The following is a 21,170-nucleotide window of genomic DNA, read 5'->3' on the forward strand; positions in this document are numbered from 1 at the left end:
TAATACTTTAAACAAAAAAAATTTTTTTAAAAGAAGTACAAATTATAACAGTAAGATATTTTATACCTATCATACTTACAAAGTTTTAAGAGTTAGACCAAATTTCTCACCACAAAAATAAAATTACAACTATTTGAATGATGCATGTGTTAACTATCTTGATGTGGCAATCATTTTGCAATATATGCATATATAAAATCACTATGTTGTACACTCTAATGTTATATGTCAATATCTAAATAAAACTGGGGAAAAACAGAATTCATTGTATATTATTATTAGAATAGAAAATATATTTTTCATTCAAATTTTGAATATTATTTACATATTCTACATATCTTCTCTAATATTTTGTGAAAAGTATAAACTGAGGAGAAAACAAAAAAAAGTTAGAGTTTATACAAATCAAATTTGACTACATATTTTTTGAAACTGCATGTTTGTAATAAAACTTAATCTTAAAAAAAATTAAGGGGTTGGTCAAGATGGCAGCATAGGTAAATGCAATACTCCCATCCTCTCACAGCCACATCAAAATTACAACTAAACTACAGAAGAGTCATCATTCAGAAACACCTAAAATCTAGCTGAGCAGAAGTCCTACAACTAAGGATATATCAAGACTGGTAGGAGGGGCAGAGACACAGAGCGGGCTGGTCCCACCTCTACATGTGACATTTAAAAATTGGGAGGAATATCTTGGCTGCTTAGAGTGAAGGGTCCCCTCCCCATACCAGGTCACCCAGACCACAGATCCAGTTCCAGAAAGAGAAGTTCCTCATAACTTCTAGCTGTAACAACCATTGGAGATTGAGCCTGAGTGGGATGGAGGCTGCTGGAGTCCCAGCCAGTTCTTCTTATAGGGCCCTCAAAGGAACTTACTTGGACTCACTCCCTCTGCGCTTCAGCACTAGATAGCAGCTTGAGAGGCACCAGGGACATACAGAGAGGAACTGATTTTTCTGGCATTGGGGCTAGAGCTGGAGAGGCAGCTTTCTCTCTGACAGAAGGGATGGCAGAGCTAGCAGGCAGGTGCCATATTTGAGTCTCCATCAACCTGGCTCACTGTTAGCCTCACCCTGGTGATTCCCTGAGACCCCACCCCACCTAGCTTGTGGGCCCACCCAGGCTGTTTCCATACAAATGGCCTGTCTTGATTCATGCTTCAGACTTTCTTAAAGTTTCTTAAACAAGCATTATCTAGCCTCGGCATGTCCCTGGCACTAGAAGCAGCTGGCCTTGGTTCATGGCTTGGCCTCTCCTGGGCACCTACAAGCCCAGCACCAGTCATAGTCATCTGCAGATCACTTTGTAGATCATACCAGGTGTCCCCAAGAAGAAAACAGGCAGCAGCTGACCTTGGCCTCCAACTCCTGAAAGGCCCCAGAGCCAGTGCACCCAGTGGACAGCTTCAGACCTTGTCAAAGCACCACCCCAAGCAACACACTCAAGGGGCAGACTCAGCAGGCACAAGAGCCCCATTAAAATAAATCCTGCTCCATGGGGTAGGCCCCTGCACAGCTGATCTTCCACAATTGTCACAGCCTTGAAGCTACTAGGAGGCCATTAAAGAAGTATGGTGCCATAATTGGGATGATCCCATTTTGTTGGGATGGTCCACCTAACCATTGGTGTTCAGGTTTGTTTGGGCTTTTTGGTCCCCCTCTGGAGATCTCCAGAGTCCTAGTGTCTTCCATGAGCTGTTAAGAGCAGAGCTGTCCCATTCCTGGGCAGACACCTACCAGGTGGGCCTCTGGTCTTGTGCTCATGGACTCAGTAGGACTGAAGCAGAGGGAGAGTTCCATGAACGGCCCAGGTTAACGCCCAGTGCCATGTGCTCAGAGTCAGGAACCACATGCAGTTGTAGGAAACACAGTTTAAACTTCTATACTCATGAGCCTGTCATGGATCTATAAGCTCATGTCAGCCCCTCCTTCAATTTGTAGCTTAGATGCCCACTTGTACTTTTTTGGCTCAGTATGGAAATCTTCTTACAGCTTATTTCAGGGCCAGGAACACTACCTTACTCAGCCTGAGGGTGCAGGAGAAATGGCGTGGGCTCTGGGCACCTCCACTGACACAGCACATCTATGAATTGCCTACTATGTGCTAGGTTCCTTGTAAGGCACTGGGGTGTAGCCTCGGATGAGATACTGTTCTTTCCTTTGTGCTTTTGTACTCCAAAATGTAGAGACACCAATCACAAACTCAAGAAAGCAATACCAAGTTAGGAACTCACATAAGAAAAATTTCTGAACAGTTTTATTACCAACCTTGGTGTGTGTGTGTGTGTGTGTGTGTGTGTGTGTGTGTGTGTGTGTGTGTATTTACAGGTCCCTCAAGGAGACCATAATGTGTAACTGCCTGCCTTTCCTCCTTCTTCCTGTTGAGTGCCAGATTTGATCTCTAATCTCAGAGATCTCATTACAGTGAGGGCAAAATCAAAAGACGTATAACTCCTCGAGTCTTCAGTGGTGATCCCCCAGTGGCCAGCACTCAGGGGTGATTGGTAATTGCTTTGTTAACGGCTATGAGAAGCCTCGTTGTCAGTGTGCCTATGAGCTTGGCAGGTGCAGAGGTGAGACTTGCTGGCTTATAACTTCCTCTGAGGTCCTCACTGTGGACAATCCCACAGGCCTCCTGATTTCATCCTTGGGACTTCGACATTTCTTAACCGTCCTTTTACAGATGCGGAAACTGAGACTTAGAAAGTAACTTTCACAGGATTCTATGCGGTATATGATGGAGTTGAGGTTTGAACTTAAGTCAACACAATGGATTTAACTGTATATTAGTGCCTGACCCATAAAACTAATGTTTTAGTGTCATAATATAACACATAGAATTAATAATATCTATTATGTTAACCCTGGGCTATTGGCTGACAAGTTATTACCAAAATTAACATTTAAAACATATTTTTTGTTTGATCAAAGGAAGCATTTGTAGAAAGGTGAAAAGAGGTATAATTCATTCAACCTTTTGCCCCTCCTTCACCATCTTTATTATATTACCACTGAATTAGGATTTTAATTTAATATCCACAAAGAAATGCTTACTAATAATGACAGCCACAAAAGATTAGTTATAAGTAAGCCAAAAGAAACCAAATAAAATTATTTATGATACATCAGTCACTCTTTTCCCCCATAAACCTGGAAAATAAAAATTGCTCTTAGTTTCTCATTTTTAATGTGCTTCCTTCCTTTGAATTATCTGAAACTTCCAAAAGTGTTAACTGCCGGAAACCAACCATTGTCTCACTAATAGAAAAAGGCTGGTCAACCTTGAAGCTCCTAAAGGTCAGAGCCAACCACTCCGTATCTAATTGAGACAATGGTAACTGAGGCAACTTCCCCACCAAATAATCATGTAAATCCTTACTGATATGGTAATCCGCTTATTACCTGCCTAAGGGCTATGGGTGTATCCCAAACTGCTTAAGGGTAAGGTGTATCCCATAGTCTCAATAAAAGGCAGAGCAAGGCCAGAGCCTAGCGGCAGTCCTCCCACTAGAGGTGGGCTCCCGCCTGCCCCCCATATCGCCAAATTAAATTTCTTCTAGTCTCTTTTCATTTGCGTGCGGCTCTTCTCCAGAAACCAAACCCTGAACTGGAACCCTGAACCAGGCGGGATATAAAAGGGGTTCCCACAGTTAACACCGTATGTAGAAAGAAACAATGTGGTGGTACATGTGATTTTATACATTTTTCACTTCTGTAGAAAAATTTTGTAAATTTACTTTTAATCTGCTCATCAATTCCAAAAGGAAGTCAATTTGAAAGATTTATAAATACAACTTAGGTGGGCAACCTGTTTCTATTTAAAACTAACATAAAGCTCCAAGGCGAGCTAAGCTGGTTGGAAAGAAGGAATAACTGTGTCCGCCCTAAGCTTGGACAGTGTGAAAGCAGATGGAAACTGACAACCCCAAAGAGAGAAGATTAAGTTTAATGTGTCTTTCCACATGTCATAGAGTAATGAAGGTCATCACAGTGGTTTAAACTCTTCTATATCCCTATAAGACAGAAAAAGTTAATTATATTATTGTTGTTATTATTAGTATTATTATTTTTGTTATTTTGCTTGCTTTCCCTTTCCTTTTTCCCCTCCCCATCACCCCTATTCTACAGATTACTCCTGCCACTTACTGGTTACCTATACTCAATTCTCAATGTTTTCTCCTACATAACTATGTATCTCATCTGGATTATAAAAATACAGGTTTTGCACTGGTGTGTTCTGTTCTTTCCCTGGAGCCTATACCATATATTACATGGCAACTTTAACCCTCTCTGTAACTCTAGTTAGGAAATGGGGAGATCATTTCAGGCTACAGCGACACATGCCCACATCCTGGGGACTTTCACATGACATCACTGCACATTTCTCTATGCATACCCAGTCCTTTGCCTCCAGGACTATGGTCAACTGAGTGTGAAGCTATAAATTTGCATCAACTTGAGCCTGGAAATGTTAACATGCACAGAGAACAGAGTTTCTGGATCCAGCAACACAATGTCACTGTTCCTGGGTTAACAGAGGGGGCTGCCAGACAGTCCAGCCTGGCTGTGGCTTTCTGTAGCTGCAACCCTCTCCACCGTGTCATTCCACTAGTGCTGGAGGCCAGCCTTGGCTTCCCATCCTGAGGAGTAAGGACAAAGACCTCAACTTACCCTGCAGCAGTCTCCACACAGGGTCCCCAGGAGGCCGTTAACCACCTGGATGGTGCAAAGAAGCATCTGGAACACTGCTATGATGAGCAGGACGGAGAAGAGGGTCAGATTCCAGGACACCACGTTTTCGGGCTTGTGGCACTTGCTCCATAAGGCTTCATCATTGAGGTAATCCCTGTCAGGGGCATGGGAAAGAAAGGAAACAGCTGTAAAATGTAGGCAATACCTAGACTAGAAAGTCACACTAGTAATTTTTCTTTTGAAATACTTTTTATCCAAAGCATAATCTCAATAAGAAATATATCACATAATACCCATATTTTTAACAATACCTAACGTTTCTATATACTATATACTATGTGTTAAACTCTGTTCCAAATATTTTACATTTTAACTATTTTATTTCTTATAGAAGCCTTATGCTTCTTTTATTCTATTTCAAAAATAAAGACATTGAGGCACAGAGAGATTAAGTGAGTTCCCACAGGTCACAGAGCTAAGTGACAGAGTGACTTTTGTGAACTGACGGAGAGGATGGGTAAATTCAGCATTGATCGGGGAGCCAGGAAAATGAAGACACTCCAGGAACAGAATCTCACCACCTGGGTGGTCCTACCCACTGTGATTTGGGACCATTTGGACATTTGACACAATTCTGCCATGTCTAGTGGCCATCTGAAGCCATGTAAAGTATAATCGTGTCACATAGTTAAAGGGGAGAGCTTGACTTTTTTAAATGCCTAATTCTAACCAAATTGTGAATTTGACTCAAGTATACAGGCAGTACTCGGGTTACGTCGGACTCGACTTATGTTGTTTCCTGGTTACGTCGCCATCTCCCATTTACAGTATTTATAAAAAAAAAAAAGTTCCATCATTTCGACGTATGTACATATGTGCTTTATGTTTTTTATTATTTATTTACCACTAGTAAAGATCAGGAATTGTTATCTTTCTTTTAAAATTTTTTTACTGTTTCACTTCATTACTGCTGTGTATGTGTTCCGTGTGAGTGACGTAGGTGCTTATGTAGGTGGGTTCCGACTTATGGCAAAAATCGAGTTATGTCACGCCATAGGAATGGATCTCTGACGTAACCTGGGGACTGCCTGTGTTTTTGTCAACACGTGGGAATTCCACTTATAAAAAGATTTAATTAACTAGGAGCACTAAGTAATCTGCTGCCTTAATATCCTATACTAGAGGCCGGGTGCACAAAATTCGTGCATGGAGGTGGGGGGTTCTCCTCAGCCTAGCTTGCACCCTTTTCAATCTGGGACATCCCTCTCACAATTCTGGACCACTCGCTCCTATCCGCTTACCTGTTTGCCAGCCTGATAGCCCTTCACTGCCCCGCCCCTGCCGGCCTGGTCGCCCCTCACTGCCCCCCCCCACTGGCCTGGTCGCCCCTAACTGCTCCATCCTGCCGGGGTGCGGCGGTGGAAGGGAACTCTGAGCCCCTGCTGGGGTGCAGTGGCAACAGGGAGCTCTGGGCCCCAGGTTTGAAGGCCGGTCACGCCCCCGATCGCGGGAGACCCAGAGTTCCGCTGTGCTCCGGCCAGGGCCCAGAGCGCCCTTCTGCCACTGGGCCCCGGCTGGGGTGCAGTGACCACAGGGAGCTCTGGGCCCTGGTTTTGAAGACCGACCATGCCCCTGATCACAGGAGACCCAGAGTTCCGCCCTGCCCTGGCTGGAGCCCAGAGCTCCCTTCTGCCACCTCGCCCTGGAGGGAGGGAGCTCTGAGCCCTGGCTGGGGTGCGGCGGTGACAAGGAGCTCTGGGCCCTGGTTTTGAAGGCTGACAATGCCCCTGATCACAGGAGACACAGAGTTCCACCCTGCCCCGGCCAGGGCCCAGAGCTCCCTTCTGCCGTCATGCCCCAGCCAGTGCCCAGGGCCCAGTTGTTTGGTCATCCCTCACTTCCCCCCTGATGGCCTGGTTGCCCCATGCAGCCTCCTGTTTGGTCATCCATTTTGTCATTTAGGTTGTGATGGCCCCTGGCTTTTTATATATTAGGATAACAAAAGCCTAATATGCTGGAGTGTCTGGTCAACTGTTCAACCAATCAAAGCATAATATGCTAATAACTAGAGGACTGGTGCACAAAATTTGTGCCGGATCAGGCCTAAACAGGCAGCCGGGCATCCCTCTCACAATCCGGGACCACTGACTTCTAACCACTCTCCTGCCTGCCTGCCTGATCACCCCTAACCACTCTGCTTGCCTTCTTCATCGCCCCTAACCACTCGTCTGCCTGCCTGATCACCCCTAACCAGTTGCCTGCCTACCTGATCACCCCTAACCGCTCTCCTGCCTGCCTGATCACCCTTAACTGCTCACCTGCCTGCCTGATCGCTCCTTGCCACCTCTGTCTGTCTGCCTGATTGCCCCAAACCACTTGCCTGCCTGCCTGATTGTCCCTAACCACTTGCCTGCCTGATCGCCCGTAACCACTTGCCTTCCTGCCTGATCCTCCAACCACTCACCTGTCTGCCTGATGCCCCTAACTGTTCGCCTGCCTGCCTGATCGCCCCTAACCACTTGCCTGCCTGCCTGGTTGCCCCTAACTGTTCACCTGCCTGCCTGATTGCCCCTAACCACTCTGCTTTGGCCTCTGCTGCCACGGCTTCATCTGGAATGATGTCCAGAAGGTTGTTCGGCTGTCTGGTCTAATTAGCATATTACGCTTTTATTATTATAGATTATTATAGACTAGGGGCCCAGTGCACAAATTTGTGCACCTTGAAAGGAACTGTGGGCCGTGAGGCTGTGGTGGGCACAGGGGTGGGCCTTGGCCCATCCTCCATGACCCCACCGTGCCCCTCCCACGCGGCCCCTGGCCCCCTGTCTGCTGGCAGCCCCACTCCCACCTCTGCTCCCACGTGCTGATGCTGATGATGCTGGCCCCGCTTACAACCACTGATGGCACGGAGTGACTGGAGCCAGAGCCAGCAATAGGTGCAAGTGGTGGCTGCTGCCCCGATCACCCTTCAGGAGCAGGAAGAGGTGGAGAAACCCTTAGGGGCAATCAGGGCCGGCAGCCCCCACTCGCACCTGCTGATGGCACCAAGAGATCAGGACGGGCGCCAGGCGCCAGCAGCGGATGTGAGCGGTGGCTCTGGTTGCAAGTGTGAGCGGGGCCAGTGCCAGCAGCAGGTGTGAGCACCTAGCGGGACTGTGGCATGCGGGAGCAAAGAATTTTCAGTAACCACCAGGGCTCACCCCGATGACAGCGACTGGCGCCCCCTCTTGGACTGGTGCCCCAGCTTACCTGCTTCACCATCTTGCCACAGCTGATGCCCATCATGTTCTGCACTCTGCACCTTCTGCCAATGCCCACCATATTCTACGCGCACCCCATGGTGGTCAGTGCACATCATAGCGACTGGTTGTTCAGTTGTTCTGCTGTTCGGTCTATTTGCATAGTTGACCCGTCAACCAGTCACTATGACGTGCACTGACCACCAGGGGGCAGATGCTCCGACTGGTAGGTTAGCTTGCTGCCAGAGTACGGCCAACCGGGACTGAGTGAGACAGGCTGGACAAGCCCTGGAGCCCTCCTGCGGTCCCTCCCCAACTGCCCAACCTCCTGCATCACTCCCGGGCCCCGATCATGCACCAGTGAGGTCCCTCAGCCTGGCCTGCACCCTCTCGCAATCCAGGACCCCTTGGGGGATGTTGGAGAGCCGGTTTCAGCCCGATCCCTCAGGACAGGTAGAGGGATCCCACTGGTGCATGAATTCGTGCACCGGGCCTCTAGTGTATTTTATAAAAACTTTGAAATAGGAGAACTGCAATACATTTACAAACTCTGTGTATAGGGAGTCCACTGCGCGACAACGGGAGTCATGCCGTGAAGGAGGAAAGTGAAGCACGCTGTCTTCAACGCCAAACTCAGGAAAACGGTCAGATCTTTGGGTCATTATCCTTCCTCTCACATTCTCAGAGCCACAGATTGGTCTGCCCCTCTTCCTTTATGCCTCCCGTATCCTCCCAAGGCTGCAATGGGAAACCATCTGCATGTGGTTACTAAGTCAACACCCACCTTATTGGTTTTAGACCTTTTTGACGTGATGAATCTTTTAGTAATCAGTACACACTTATTTAATACATTCTGTGTAAAAATTTGAAAAATGTTTGCAATGACAGAAGATATCTTGGCATTTAACAGTGGAAAGAACAAAGGAAAGGGCATTTCCTCTTGCTTTAAAGATAAAACATTGTTCATAGCACCGATGGACCTTTCCATAAAAGCACATGTTCTAGCTGCTCACTAGCTGTGCGACTTATCTGTAAAATGGGAACAACATTATCTATGAAATCATAGAATTATTGTGATTAAATGAGATAATACTAGTAGAGTGCTTACGACAGTGTCTGGCATATAGTACGTCTCAATAAATGCTAGTATTATTATTTCACTTAATCTGAGCTGTCTGGTCTAAAGGAAAGAGTCTGGTATTTTGGATTTCGATGGACTTGGATTTGAATACAAGCATTCCTCTCACTAGCGTGTATTCCTCATACAAGTTGCTTATCCCTTTCCCGCGGCAGTACCAGTTTCTTCCTCTATAAAAGAGGCTAAAACCAACCTCTCAGTTGTGAGAAGTCACTGGGATACTACACTGTACGTATTGTTGTGTAAGACCTCTTTTCAGTACTTACTATTTTGTAAACACTCGTCTTTCTGTTCTGCATTTCTCCATGTGGTCCTATCCCTCTTTACAGTTTTCAAACTTGATGATGATAGGGAGTTACAGGGAGACAATATTTTCCAGGCACATTTGGTAAAGAGAAGACCCTGAGATAAAGTGATTGGCAGTCCTGAGTTCCTCCCTCTTCTGAAGGTGTGTGCAGTGGGCACACTCACGCCCTGCTTGTGAAGCGATGGTCCCATACCCAGCTCTCATGCACTCACTTTAGAGAGTGGAAAAGTCCTTTTTTAAAAGTTTTTCTACAAGTAACTATGCCTTTAGCACCTCCTGGTGGTGAGATCAGCTCACCGGGGAACTTGGAAGCAAGGATTGAGTTTGGTGCCTGGAGCGGTCCTTTCAGTCCCACTCACAAACCACCACATGTGCCCGTCCAGGCCCTTCTCCCATCCCCCAAACTCCCAGGTTCTGAGACTCTCAGAGATGCCCAACTCTCCAACCTCATATTCCTTGGACCTGGGGGCTAGTCATGTTTCCACACTCTGTGAAGCAAGGGGAGCTGAGGCAGTGTACACCCAGTTTACTGAGCTGGAGTTTTACAGCATCCTGCTCTTGGGAAGGGCATTCCCACGGAGCAGCAGTAATCCATCAACATGGGAATGGAGCCGCATGGAGTTCATGCAACTCACTTCTTGCAGCTGAAGGAAGGGCAGGGGAACCCCACTGCCTCACTGGCCACTCTGCCTGGTTTTGGTCCCCTTCTGTGCTTCCCAGCATTCTGTGTCATCGTCTGGGCATCTGTCTGTCTTCTCTTCAGATTGTACACTCACAAGGACATGTCCCCTGTGTCTGTCCCCAGTTCCAGCACAGGGAGTTTCCGTAAGTAACAGCAGCTTGCACCTACTGTGCCCTGCCTGTGTTCCGGGCCCAGGGCCAGCTGCTTTACACCACCTTCCCAGCCCTAACAGGACGTGCTGCTCTCCTTGAACAAGACCTGCCATAGAGTCGCCTTCAGGAAATAGTCACCGAATGAGTGAACATACACCCACCGCGGATTAAAAAGTTGAGGCTAGAAATGGAAGTGCCTGGATTTGATCTGAGGTCAGTCTGACTTCAAAGCCAATGCTCTTAACCATTACACAAATCCCTCTATTTAAGAAAGTATATCTCCTGGGGCTATTTGAAATATGATGGATAAAATACATACATATGTCTGTAATGGTATGTTAATCAAGATTTATTCATATCATGATAAATCTTGATATCTTCATGTGAGTGCCTGTATCTTCCTGTGAGTTAAATCACAGAATCAATAAAGGCATAGTTGCCTGTAGCAAAACTTTTAAAAAAGGACTTTTCCACTCTCTAAAGTGAGTGCATGAGAACTGGGTACGGGACCATTGCTTCACAAGCAGGGCGTGAGTGTGCCAGGGATGTGTTTGGCCCTTACTGTACTGAGACCAATGTGCTGCCTGGGAGTGTGACTCTGAGTCTGTTGTGTTTCCCTTTTCCCCTCTTTGTTTTAGACATAGATTTCCTCTAAATCATTTTAAGTTTTATCAAGGATAGTATCATTCACATAACACAATATAGAAAAATCTGTTTAGTGCTGCACTGATGCTGTTGTTAGAAACAACAAGAAAAGGGTCCTTGGAAGAAGACAGTCTGTCGTTCTCAGCCACACCCCCATGTGGGAGAGAGGGAGCCATCAGGGGAAGAACCTCAGGAGATGGCTCAGCCTTCTGAAGTCTGAATGCTATGCTCAGGCAAGACAACTGAATGGCCAAGGGCCCCAGCAGTCCTCTGTGAGATGAGAGGGCTTTTCACAGTAAATTTGGGCATCCCTGCCTGTGGTATGAGGATATTAGAGGCCACATATTCCTGTTTAGCTATAGAGAAGGGTGGGGATATTTTATATGAAACTTGTGAACACACTCAACCTCAGGTCATAACAGCACCAGTACCGCCACCTCCCCTGCCTGAAGCCTGCTCTGGGTTCTTAACTTTTCACTGTAAATTAATAAAGGGGTTTGAGTTAATAAACCAGTGCCCAATAGGTTTTCTAGTAATGAACCCATCCTCCATGTGCAGGAGGATCTAACAACCATCTTTCCCGACCCTCCGGGTGCGTCAGTCACTGTGCTGGGCGGAGGGGCTGCAGTGGTGAACAGGGCAGAAATGGTCCCAGCCCTCGTGGAGGTTCGAGTCCACGCAGCACTGTCTGGTAGGCTGGCTGTGAAGGTGGAACTGCCTTGTGTCTGTCATATTCAATACAGTCACTACTAGCCATGTGTGGCCACTGAGTACTTGAAAGATGACTAATGTGACTGAGGAGTTTTTAACTGTATTTCATTTACATGAATTTAAATTTAAATAGCTACATGTGGCTACTGGCTACCATATTGGACAGTGCAGTGTGGAGGCAGAGAATGTGTAATATGAGGAGACTGAGCCTGGAAGTCAGAAGATGTGAATTTGAGTTGTGCCTCTGCCCCCAGTTGGCAGTCTGACTTTGAGCAAGTCAAATTTCTTAAGCCTGTCTTGGTTGGAAGTAAATTACCCTTTGGGGTTGTTATAGATATTAAATAATAAATGTGTTTAAAAAAGTTTTTTTTCTAATTTTTATAAACCACAAATCACCATAGAAATACGAAGTGTTATTTTAAAGATTTCTATTAACATTGACTCTCATGAAGAATCTACAATGTTATCAATGTCATTAGCTCTAAATTTGCACCTTAAAAATCTGTTTAGTTATAGACCATTTGGAGTATTAGTGAAACTTTGAGCCCAGTTAGTGAGTATTATTGTTTTTTTCTTTTAAAGTATGTTTTTAAAATATATATAATTTATTGATTTTTTACAGAGAGGAAGGGAAAGGGATAGTTAGAAACGTGGATGAGAGAGAAACATTGATCAGCTGCCTCCTGCACACCCCCTACTGGGGATGTGCCTGCAACCAAGGTACATGCCCCTGACCGGAATTGAATCCCGGACCCCTTTGTCTGCAGGCCGAGGCTCTATCCACTGAGCCAAGCCGGCTAGGACTAAAGTATGTTTTATTGATTTTTAGAGAGAGAGAGGAAGGGAAAAGGTAGAGAGACAGAAATATTGATGAGAGTGAAATAACAACAGACCCCAGAGAAATTTGAAGAATCGTAAAAAATACTATGAGCAACTCTACTCCAACAAACAGGTCAGCCTCGAGAAATGGATATATTCCTAGAAAAATACTACCTTCCAAAACTCAACCAGGAGGAATAAAAAAATCTGAATAGGCAGATAACCATGGAAGAAATTGAAGCAGTAATAAAAAAACGTCCAACAAACAAAAGCCTGGGAACAGACAGCCTCACAGGGGAGTGTTATCTAACATTCAAAGGAGAAATAAAACAAACCTATCTTCCTCAGACTATTCCAAAAAATTCAAGAGGAAGACACTCTTCCAAGCTCTTTCTACGAGCCAGCATTACCCTATCCCAAAACCAGATAAAGACAATACAAAGAAAGAGAATTACAGGCCAATATCCCTCATGAACATAGATGCCAAACTCCTCAACAAAATTCTAGCAAATCGAATCCAGCATTACATCAGAAAGATCATACACCATGACCAAGTGGGACTTATTCCGGGGATGCAAGATGTTACAATATCTGCAAATCAATAAATGTGATACACCACATAAACAAAATGAGAGATAAAAACCATATAATCATATCCATTGATGCAGAAAAAGCATTTGACAAAATCCAACACCCTTTCTTGATAAAAACTCTCAGCAAAGTGGGAATAGAAGGATCATACCGCAACATAATAAAAGCCATATATGACAAACCCACAGTCAACATCATACTCAATGGGTAAAAATTAAAACCATTTCCCCTAAGAACAAGGACAAGACAGGCATGCCACTTTCACCACTCCTGTTCGTCATAGTATTGGAAGTGCTGGCCATAGCGATCAGAAAAGAAGAAGAAATAAAAGGCATCCAAATTGGAAAAGAAGAAGTAAAACTGTCCTTATTTGCAGATGACATGATATTGTACAAAGAAAATCCCAAAGACTCCATCAAAAAACTACTGGACTTGATAAATGAATTCGGCAATGTAGCAGGATACAAAATTAACACCCAGAAGTCTATAGCTTGTCTATACACCAATAATGAACTCACAGAAAGAGAAATTTAAAAAGCAATCCCATTTACCATTGCAACAAAAAAATTAAGATGCCTAGGAATAAACTTAACCAAAGGGATAAAGGACCTGTACTCAGAAAATTTCAGGATGTTGAAAAAAGAGATAGAGAAAGACACAAACAAATGGAAGAATATACCATGTTCATGGATTGGTAGATTCAATATCATTAATATGTCCATACTACCCAAAGCAATCTATAGATTCAATGCACTCCCCATTAAAATACCAATGGCATACCTCAAAGACCTAGAACAAATTTCCCAAAAATTCATCTGGAATAAAAGAAGACCCAGAATAGCTGCAGCTATCTTGAGAAAGAAGAACAATGTTAGAGGGATCACAATACCAGATATCAAGCTATACTACAAAGCCATTGTTCTCAAAACTGCCTGGAACTGGCACAAGAACAGACATATAGACCAGTGGAACAGAACAGAGAATCCAGAAATCAACACAAGCAATTATACTCAATTAATATTTGACAAAGGAGGAAAGAGCATACAGTGGAGTCAAGACAGTCACTTCAATAAATGATGTTGGGAAAACTGGACAGATACTTGCAAAAAAAATGAAACTAGATCACCAACTTACACCATACAGAAAAATAAACTCAAAATGGATAAAGGACTTAAACGTAAGATGGGAAATCATAAAAATCTTAGAAGAAGCCATAAGCAGCAAAATAGCAGACATTTGTCATAGCAATATCTTTACCGATAAAGCTCCTAGGGCAATGGAAACTAAGGAGAAAATAAACAAATGGGACTACATCAAAATAAAAAGCTTCAGGACAGCAAAAGAAACCATCAGCAAAACAACAGGAAAGCCCACTGCATGGGAGAACATATTTGCCAATGTTATCTCTGATAAGGGTTTAATCTCCAACATTTACAGGCAACTCATACAACTTAAGGAAGATAAATAATCCAATCTAAAGAGACACTTTTCTAAGGATATTCAGAAAGCCAAGAGACATATGAAAACATGCTCAAAGTCACTAATTATCCAAGAGATGCAAATCAAAACAATGAGGTACCACCTCACACCTGTCAGAATGGCTATCATCAACAAATCAACAAATGGCAAGTGCTGGAGAGGATGCGGAGAAAAAGGTACCCTCGTGCACTGCTGGTGGGAACGCAGACTGGTGCAGCCACTGTGGAAAACAGTATGGAGTTTCCTTAAAAAAATGTAAAAATGGAACTGCCATTTAACCCAGTAATACCACTTCTAGGAATATATCCCAAGGAAACAGAAACACCAACCAGAAAGAATATATGCACCCCTATGTTCATAGCAGCACAATTTACAATAGCCCAGATTTGGAAATAGCCTAAATGCCCATCAGCAGATGAATGGATTAGAAAACTATGGTACACAATGGAATACTACCCTGTTATAAAAAAGAAGGAATTCTTACCATTTGCAACAGCATGGATGGAACCAGAGAGCATTATGCTAAGTGAAATAAGCCAGTTAGTGAAAGAAAAATACCACATGATCTCACTCATTTATGGATAATCAAGAACATTATAAACTGATGAACAAAAAATAGATACAGAGGCAGAGAAGCATCGAACAGACTGTCAAACTACAGCAGGAAGGTAGGGGAGGGTTTGGGGGGGTATAAGATCAACGGAAGGACTTGTATGCATGCATATAAGCATAACCAATGGATGCAAGACATTGGGGTGAGGTGAGGGCATGTGCCGGGGGTAGGGGTGGCTAGGGGAAGGTCAATGGGGAAAAAAAGGAGACATATGTACTACTATTTGTAATACTTTAAACAATAAAATAAAATTTAAAAAGAATTATAAAGTATTGTAACCATGTTACAGAATATGGAAAGATAAAAAGTCACTAAAATCTATGAAATATAATAAAAAAATATTGATGAGAGGGAAACATCATTGATCAGATGTCTGCTTCATGCCCCTACTGGGAATAGAGCCTGCAACCTGGGAATGTACTCTGACCCAAAATCAAACCAGTGACCTCTTGGTTCATGGATCGATGCTTAACCTCTGAGCCACACAGGCTGGGCAGTGAGTAATCATTCTTGCTTTCTGTTATAAGATTTGCAATGGAAGCCAGTACTTTGTTTATTAATATTGTTAGTTGTCTCATGTGTTTGCTAATAAACTTTGAATGTCAGTGGAGACTCCGCAAATCTCCTTCCCTCAGGCCAGATGAGGTGCCCTCTTTCATGATTTTTCCTGATCTCTGTCAAAGCAGCAGTTAGAGGTGAGATCTTGTGCAACTTAAGTCCACGCTCCAGTTGTGCCTCACAGAGCAACATGCCTGAGACTTGCAAGTTAAGATGACAGGAAAAGATGCTCAACATCACTAATCATCAGAGAAGTGCAAATTAAGATCACAATGAGCTATCACTTCACACCTGTCAGAATGGCTATTATCAACTAGAGGCCCAGTGCACGAAATTCATGCACGGAGGGAATGTGTGTCCCTCAGCCCAGCCTGCACCCTCTCTAATCTGGACCCCTCGAGGGATGTTCAACTGCCCATTTAGGCCCAATCCCACCAGACATCCCTCTCACAATCCAGGACTGCTGGCTCCCAACCACTCGCCTGCCTGCCTGCCTGATGCCCCTAACCACTTCTGCCTGCCAGCCTGATCACCCCCTAACCATTCCCCTGCCAGCCTGATCGACACCTAACTGCTCCCCTGTCGGCCTGATTGCCCCTAACTACCCTCCCCTGCCAGCCTGGTCACCCCTAACTGCCCTCCCCTGCCAACCTGGTTGCCCCTAACTGTCCTCCCCTGCTGGCCCAGTTACTCCTAACTGCCCTCCCTTGCCAGCCTGGTTGCCCCTAACTATCCTCCCCTGCTGGCCTGGTCGTCACCAACTGCCCTCCCCTGCAGGCCTGGTCCCTCCCAACTGCCTCCTTTTCAGGCCTGGTCCTCCCCAGCTTCTCTCCCCTGAAGGCCTGGTCACCCCCAACTGCCTTCCCTTGCTGGCCTGGTTGCCCCTAACTGCTCTCCCCTGCTGGCCTGGTCCCCCCACAACTGCCTTCCCCTACTGGCCTGGTCCCTCCCAACTGCCCTCCCCTGCTGGCCTGGTCGTCCCCAACTGCCCTCCCATGCAGGCCTGGTCCTCTCCAACTTCTCTCCCCTGCAGGCCTGGTCACCCCCAACTGCTCTCCACTGCTGGCCTGGTCACCCCCAATGCCCTCCCCTGCAGGCCTGGTTCCCCCCCAACTGCCCTCCCCTGCTGGCCTGATCACCCCCAACTGCCCTCCCCTGCTGGCCTGATCACCCACAACTGCCCTCCCCTGCTGGCCATCTTGTGTCCACAGGGGGGCAGCCATCTTTGACCACATGGGGGCAGCCATCTTGTGTGTTGGAGTGACAGTCAATTTGCATATTACTCTTTTATTAGATAGGATAAATTAACCAACAAGTGCTGGTGAGGATATGGGGAGAAGGGAACCATTGTGCACTGTGTGGGAATGCAGACTGTTGCAGCCACTATGGAAAACAATATGAAGTTTCCTCAAATAATTTAAAATGGAACTGCCTTGGGACCCAGCAATCCCATTTCTGGAAATATATCTGAAGAACTTGAAACACTAATTCTAAAGAATATACGCACCCCTATGTTCATAGCAGTGTTATTTATAATAGCCAAGATCTGAAAACAACCCAAGTGCCCATCAGTAGATGAGTGGATAAAAAAAGCCATGGTATATTTATATAATGGAATACCACTTGGCCATAAGAAAAGAAGGAAATCTTACTCTTTGCAACAGCATGGATGGACCTGGAGAGCATTACGCTAAGTGAAATAAGCCAATCAGAGAAAGACAAGTACCATATGATTTTATTCATATGTGGAATCTAATTTACAAAACACTAGGTAAACAAACAAAATAGAAATGGACTCATAGATAGAGAGCAGACTGATAGCTGTCAGAGAGGAGGGTGGTTGTGGGGCTGGGTGTAAAAGGTGAAGGGATTAAGCTAAAAAATAAAAAACACCTCATAGACACAAACAACAGTATGGTGATTACCAGAGGGAAAGGGGGCGGTATGGAGGTAAAAAAGGGTATATGGTGATGGAAGGAGACTTGATTTGGGGTGTTGAGCCCACAATACAATATAAAGATGATGTATTATAGAATTGTACACCTGAAAACTATATGATTTTATTAATCACTGTCACCCTAATAAATTCAATTAAAAGAAAAAGATGACAGGACAAATGCAGTGTCTCCCCTTGGCCATTTATCTGACTGTGCCCCTTGGTGACAAATGGGCATTGCAGGATGTACCTTACCCGTCATGGAAGGGGTAGCCCCACTCGTTATTATCCATGAGACATTTAGGACCACGCCTGACTGAGATGAGTGAGATGACAAATGAGTACCCAGCACCCAAGAATCCAATCCCAGCAAATATTATGGAGGAGAACATCTGAAAGAGAATAAGAGAGACAGTTAGGTTCTTAAGTAGGTCCACAGGTTGTTCTCAGCACACCTAACTAGCCTGCTGTTGAGCACGGGTAGCTACGAGACGTTACAGGCAGATGTCAGTCTTTCCAAAGATGGGGCCTCTGGGGTCTCCTATAATGATTTTGGTGTCATGTAGCACACAGGCTCTGCTTATGAGAAAAATCGGAAGTCTAAAAATTCTCCTTGAGATCGAAATCATTAAGTCCAACCTCTCTTCCATGTGGTAGCAGCCTTTGAAATATCTGTAGACCTTTTATATCTTAAACATGTTTTGCATTTAACATAACTCCTCTCCTTCCATTCTCTAAAAGTTTTCTCTTCTTTGAGTTAAACAAGCCCAACATTCTAGTTCTTTCAAATGTTTTTATATGACAGAGATTACTAGCATCTTTCTTTTTATTTAATCACAAAATCAAAATAGAATTATATACCTGTTAACACTAGAAGCCTGGTGCATGAATTCATGCACCAATGAGGTCCCTCGGCCTTGCCGGTGGGATTGGCTAAAACAGGCTCTCCAACATCCCCTGCAGGGTCCCGGATTGTGAGAGGGTGCATGATCGGTGCCAGGGAGGGACCGAAGGAGGGCTACAGGGTGTGTCTGGCCCATCTCATTCAGTCCTGATTGGCCGGACCCCAGCAGCAAGCTAACCTACCAGTTAGAACATCTGCCCCCTGGTGGTCAGTGCACATCAGAGCAAGCAGTTGAGTGGCCTTAGCATATCATTAGCATATTACTCTTTGATTGGTTGAACGGATGACTGGACACTTAGCATATTAGGCTTTTATTATATAGGATGAAAGGCATAAAGAATCCTAGAGCTCATTCAGCTGTTTCTTACAGATAAAAAAAAAATTAGGCCCAGAGATGCAATTTCCATTCTAAACAGTAATAAAAGAGTAGTGTGGAGACATTAATAATTTTGAAAATAGAGTCAGAAAATTATCACCTATATTGCTTTACTTTGGTCACATGAAGGTGTACTGCAAAGCACATGATTTGAAAAGTCAGCGGACTCAGGCTCAAATCTCAGCTTTGCTACTTTTCTCTGTGATGACTCTGCATAATGTATTTCCTCAGAGTCTTAGTTTTCTCATCTATAAAATGGGCACCATAAAGCCTACCTAAAGGTCTGTTGTAAAAATTAGATGTCTGGAGGGAACAGTCATACTTCAAAAATCAATATAGTAAAATTATTTTATATTTTATTTTATTTTATTTTATTTTATTTTATTTTATTTTATTTTATTTTATTTTAATTGTACAAACTTAAGCAGTTTATAAGAGACCAGGGTCATACTGCAAGATACCAAAGGATGGTTGAAGAAATCACCATTCTGCAGGAATGGGGTTTGTACTTCTGGGTGAAGATCAGTGAAGATCAATTCACTGCCTTGGAGCAATTCCCCTTCCCACTCCAAATCCTGGTTTCTGCACCATGCCTCCATGGGGAAGGCCTCTCATTCCACCACCCAGCCCACCTCCAGGGCCTCCAGGTCCCTGCAAGCGGTTATCTCGCCAGTCTCCTTCCTGGGCAGCTCGATTCTTCTTCTCTTCCACATTCAGACGGACCACACCCCTGAACATGATGGGCCTGTTGCTAAGGACCTTTAGGACAGGCTCAGAATCATCAAACACAACGAAACCAACATTGGGTAATTTCCCACCACTGTTAATGCGCAGCTCCACCACATTCCCATAATTTTGAAAGAAATCTTTAAGCTCTGACTTGTCGACCTCATGAGGCAGATTGCCAATGAAGAGTTGGTGACTGTCAGGGTGTCTCATGATTCGCGGTTCAACATCGCCGTGCTCACCATCCTCAAGGATTGGTTTAGGTCCCCTCTGGGAAGGAATATTTATCCATTGTTCTCGAACTCTTTGATCCCTCTGAGGCCTCTGAGGTGGAGTCTGAGATTCAGGCTTAGACTCTGGGCGAGGCTGTGAAGCTGGTACTTTAACAACATGAGGTGGTATCCCAGTAACTGGAACAGCTCCACTGGGTGGAAGGTTCTTACTGGTCACAGATGCCCAGGAAAATGTCCTCAAGTCTTCCTGCGCTGTCTGAGCGATGTCTGTGGTGCTGGAGAAGAACTCTTCTGAGCATCCTCAGGAGCAGTTTCCTCCAATACTGGCTCACACTTCTCCTCTTGGATTTCAGATACAAGTTCTTGCTCCAGTTCTGGTTCAGGATCAGGATCAGGTTCAGCAACAGGTTCCTCTAAATGTTCTTCCAAGTCATTGCTGCAGTCTGATCATAGAAAGTTCCAGAATCATCAGGTACCACTTCTGGTGTTTGCTGTCTTTCTTCAGGTTCCTCTACTTCTTCCTCAGATTCCTCCTGAGGCTCAGTGACAAAGCCACCAAAGACCTCATCTTGGTATCTGAAGATATCATTGTGAATGTAGAACTTATTTGCAACAGAGCCCTCAGGAGCAAGGACAAATGTCTGCATGAATCTCTTCAAAGCTTGGTTGTTATTGAAGAGCAATCCCATCACCTGGACCACCACACCATCATTCAAAGTGGCATGAGCATCAACATGGCGAATCTTAGTGTGGCAATTGGTGAAGTTTTGTGACAACACTTTCCTATGGATTTCTTTCTGTCTGTAGACTGCATCTGCTGGCTCTCAATTTGGATCCAATCCCCCGTGGACATAAGAAGAGTTCTTTCCATAAAATCTGTGCAGCAAGTCTGCGGCCTGGTTCAGCAGTGTGTAATACTGTCTCACGAATTCCTGTCTAACCAGCAGGGGACTAGGCTTCTCCATAACCATTGCTTTGGTCAATTCAACTGTGCGGCTGAGTGGGAGAGGAACAAGCTTTGCTCCACTGCTCGGAGGAAGGAGAAAACTTATCTAATCTAATAATAGACAAATATGCAAATTGACCATACCTCCGACACACCAACAAGCCACACCCACAAGCCACGCCCACCATCCAATCAGAGCGAGTATGCAAATTAACCCAAACCAAGATGGCTACAGCCACAGAGAGCAAGGTTTCCTAGGTAACAGAGGAAGCCAAGCTTTCTGCCAGCCGTTGCAGGCCTAAGCCTCCACTCAAGCTACAAAGTTTCAATTATAGAAGGTAAACAAATTCAAACAAATGGCGGCAGAATGGAGCTTGAGAGAGCAGGCCAGGGTTGCCGCTGGCAACAGGGGAAGCAA

At 44.8% G+C, this 21,170-nt stretch overlaps 1 protein-coding gene and 1 pseudogene across 1 annotated transcript in view; both read right to left on the reverse strand.

Annotated features, from left to right (window-relative positions):
* Positions 1-3,932: 3,932 nt before the first annotated feature.
* Positions 3,933-21,170, reverse strand: part of LOC103303866 (transmembrane 4 L6 family member 4-like) — a 32,600-nt gene continuing 15,362 nt past the window's right edge. Inside the window, exons 3-5 of the mRNA XM_054714108.1 lie at positions 17,823-17,959; positions 4,677-4,851; positions 3,933-4,018 (exon numbers count right to left, since the gene is read on the reverse strand). Of these exons, the coding sequence (XP_054570083.1) occupies positions 4,001-4,018; positions 4,677-4,851; positions 17,823-17,959 (330 nt within the window). The 3' untranslated portion in view covers positions 3,933-4,000. The remainder of the gene's footprint in view (positions 4,019-4,676; positions 4,852-17,822; positions 17,960-21,170) is intronic.
* LOC103303867 (ras GTPase-activating protein-binding protein 1-like) lies at positions 19,385-20,795 on the reverse strand (annotated as a pseudogene).

This window comes from Eptesicus fuscus, chromosome 3, assembly GCF_027574615.1.
Source record: "Eptesicus fuscus isolate TK198812 chromosome 3, DD_ASM_mEF_20220401, whole genome shotgun sequence".
In the NCBI taxonomy this organism is placed as follows: domain Eukaryota; kingdom Metazoa; phylum Chordata; class Mammalia; order Chiroptera; family Vespertilionidae; genus Eptesicus; species Eptesicus fuscus.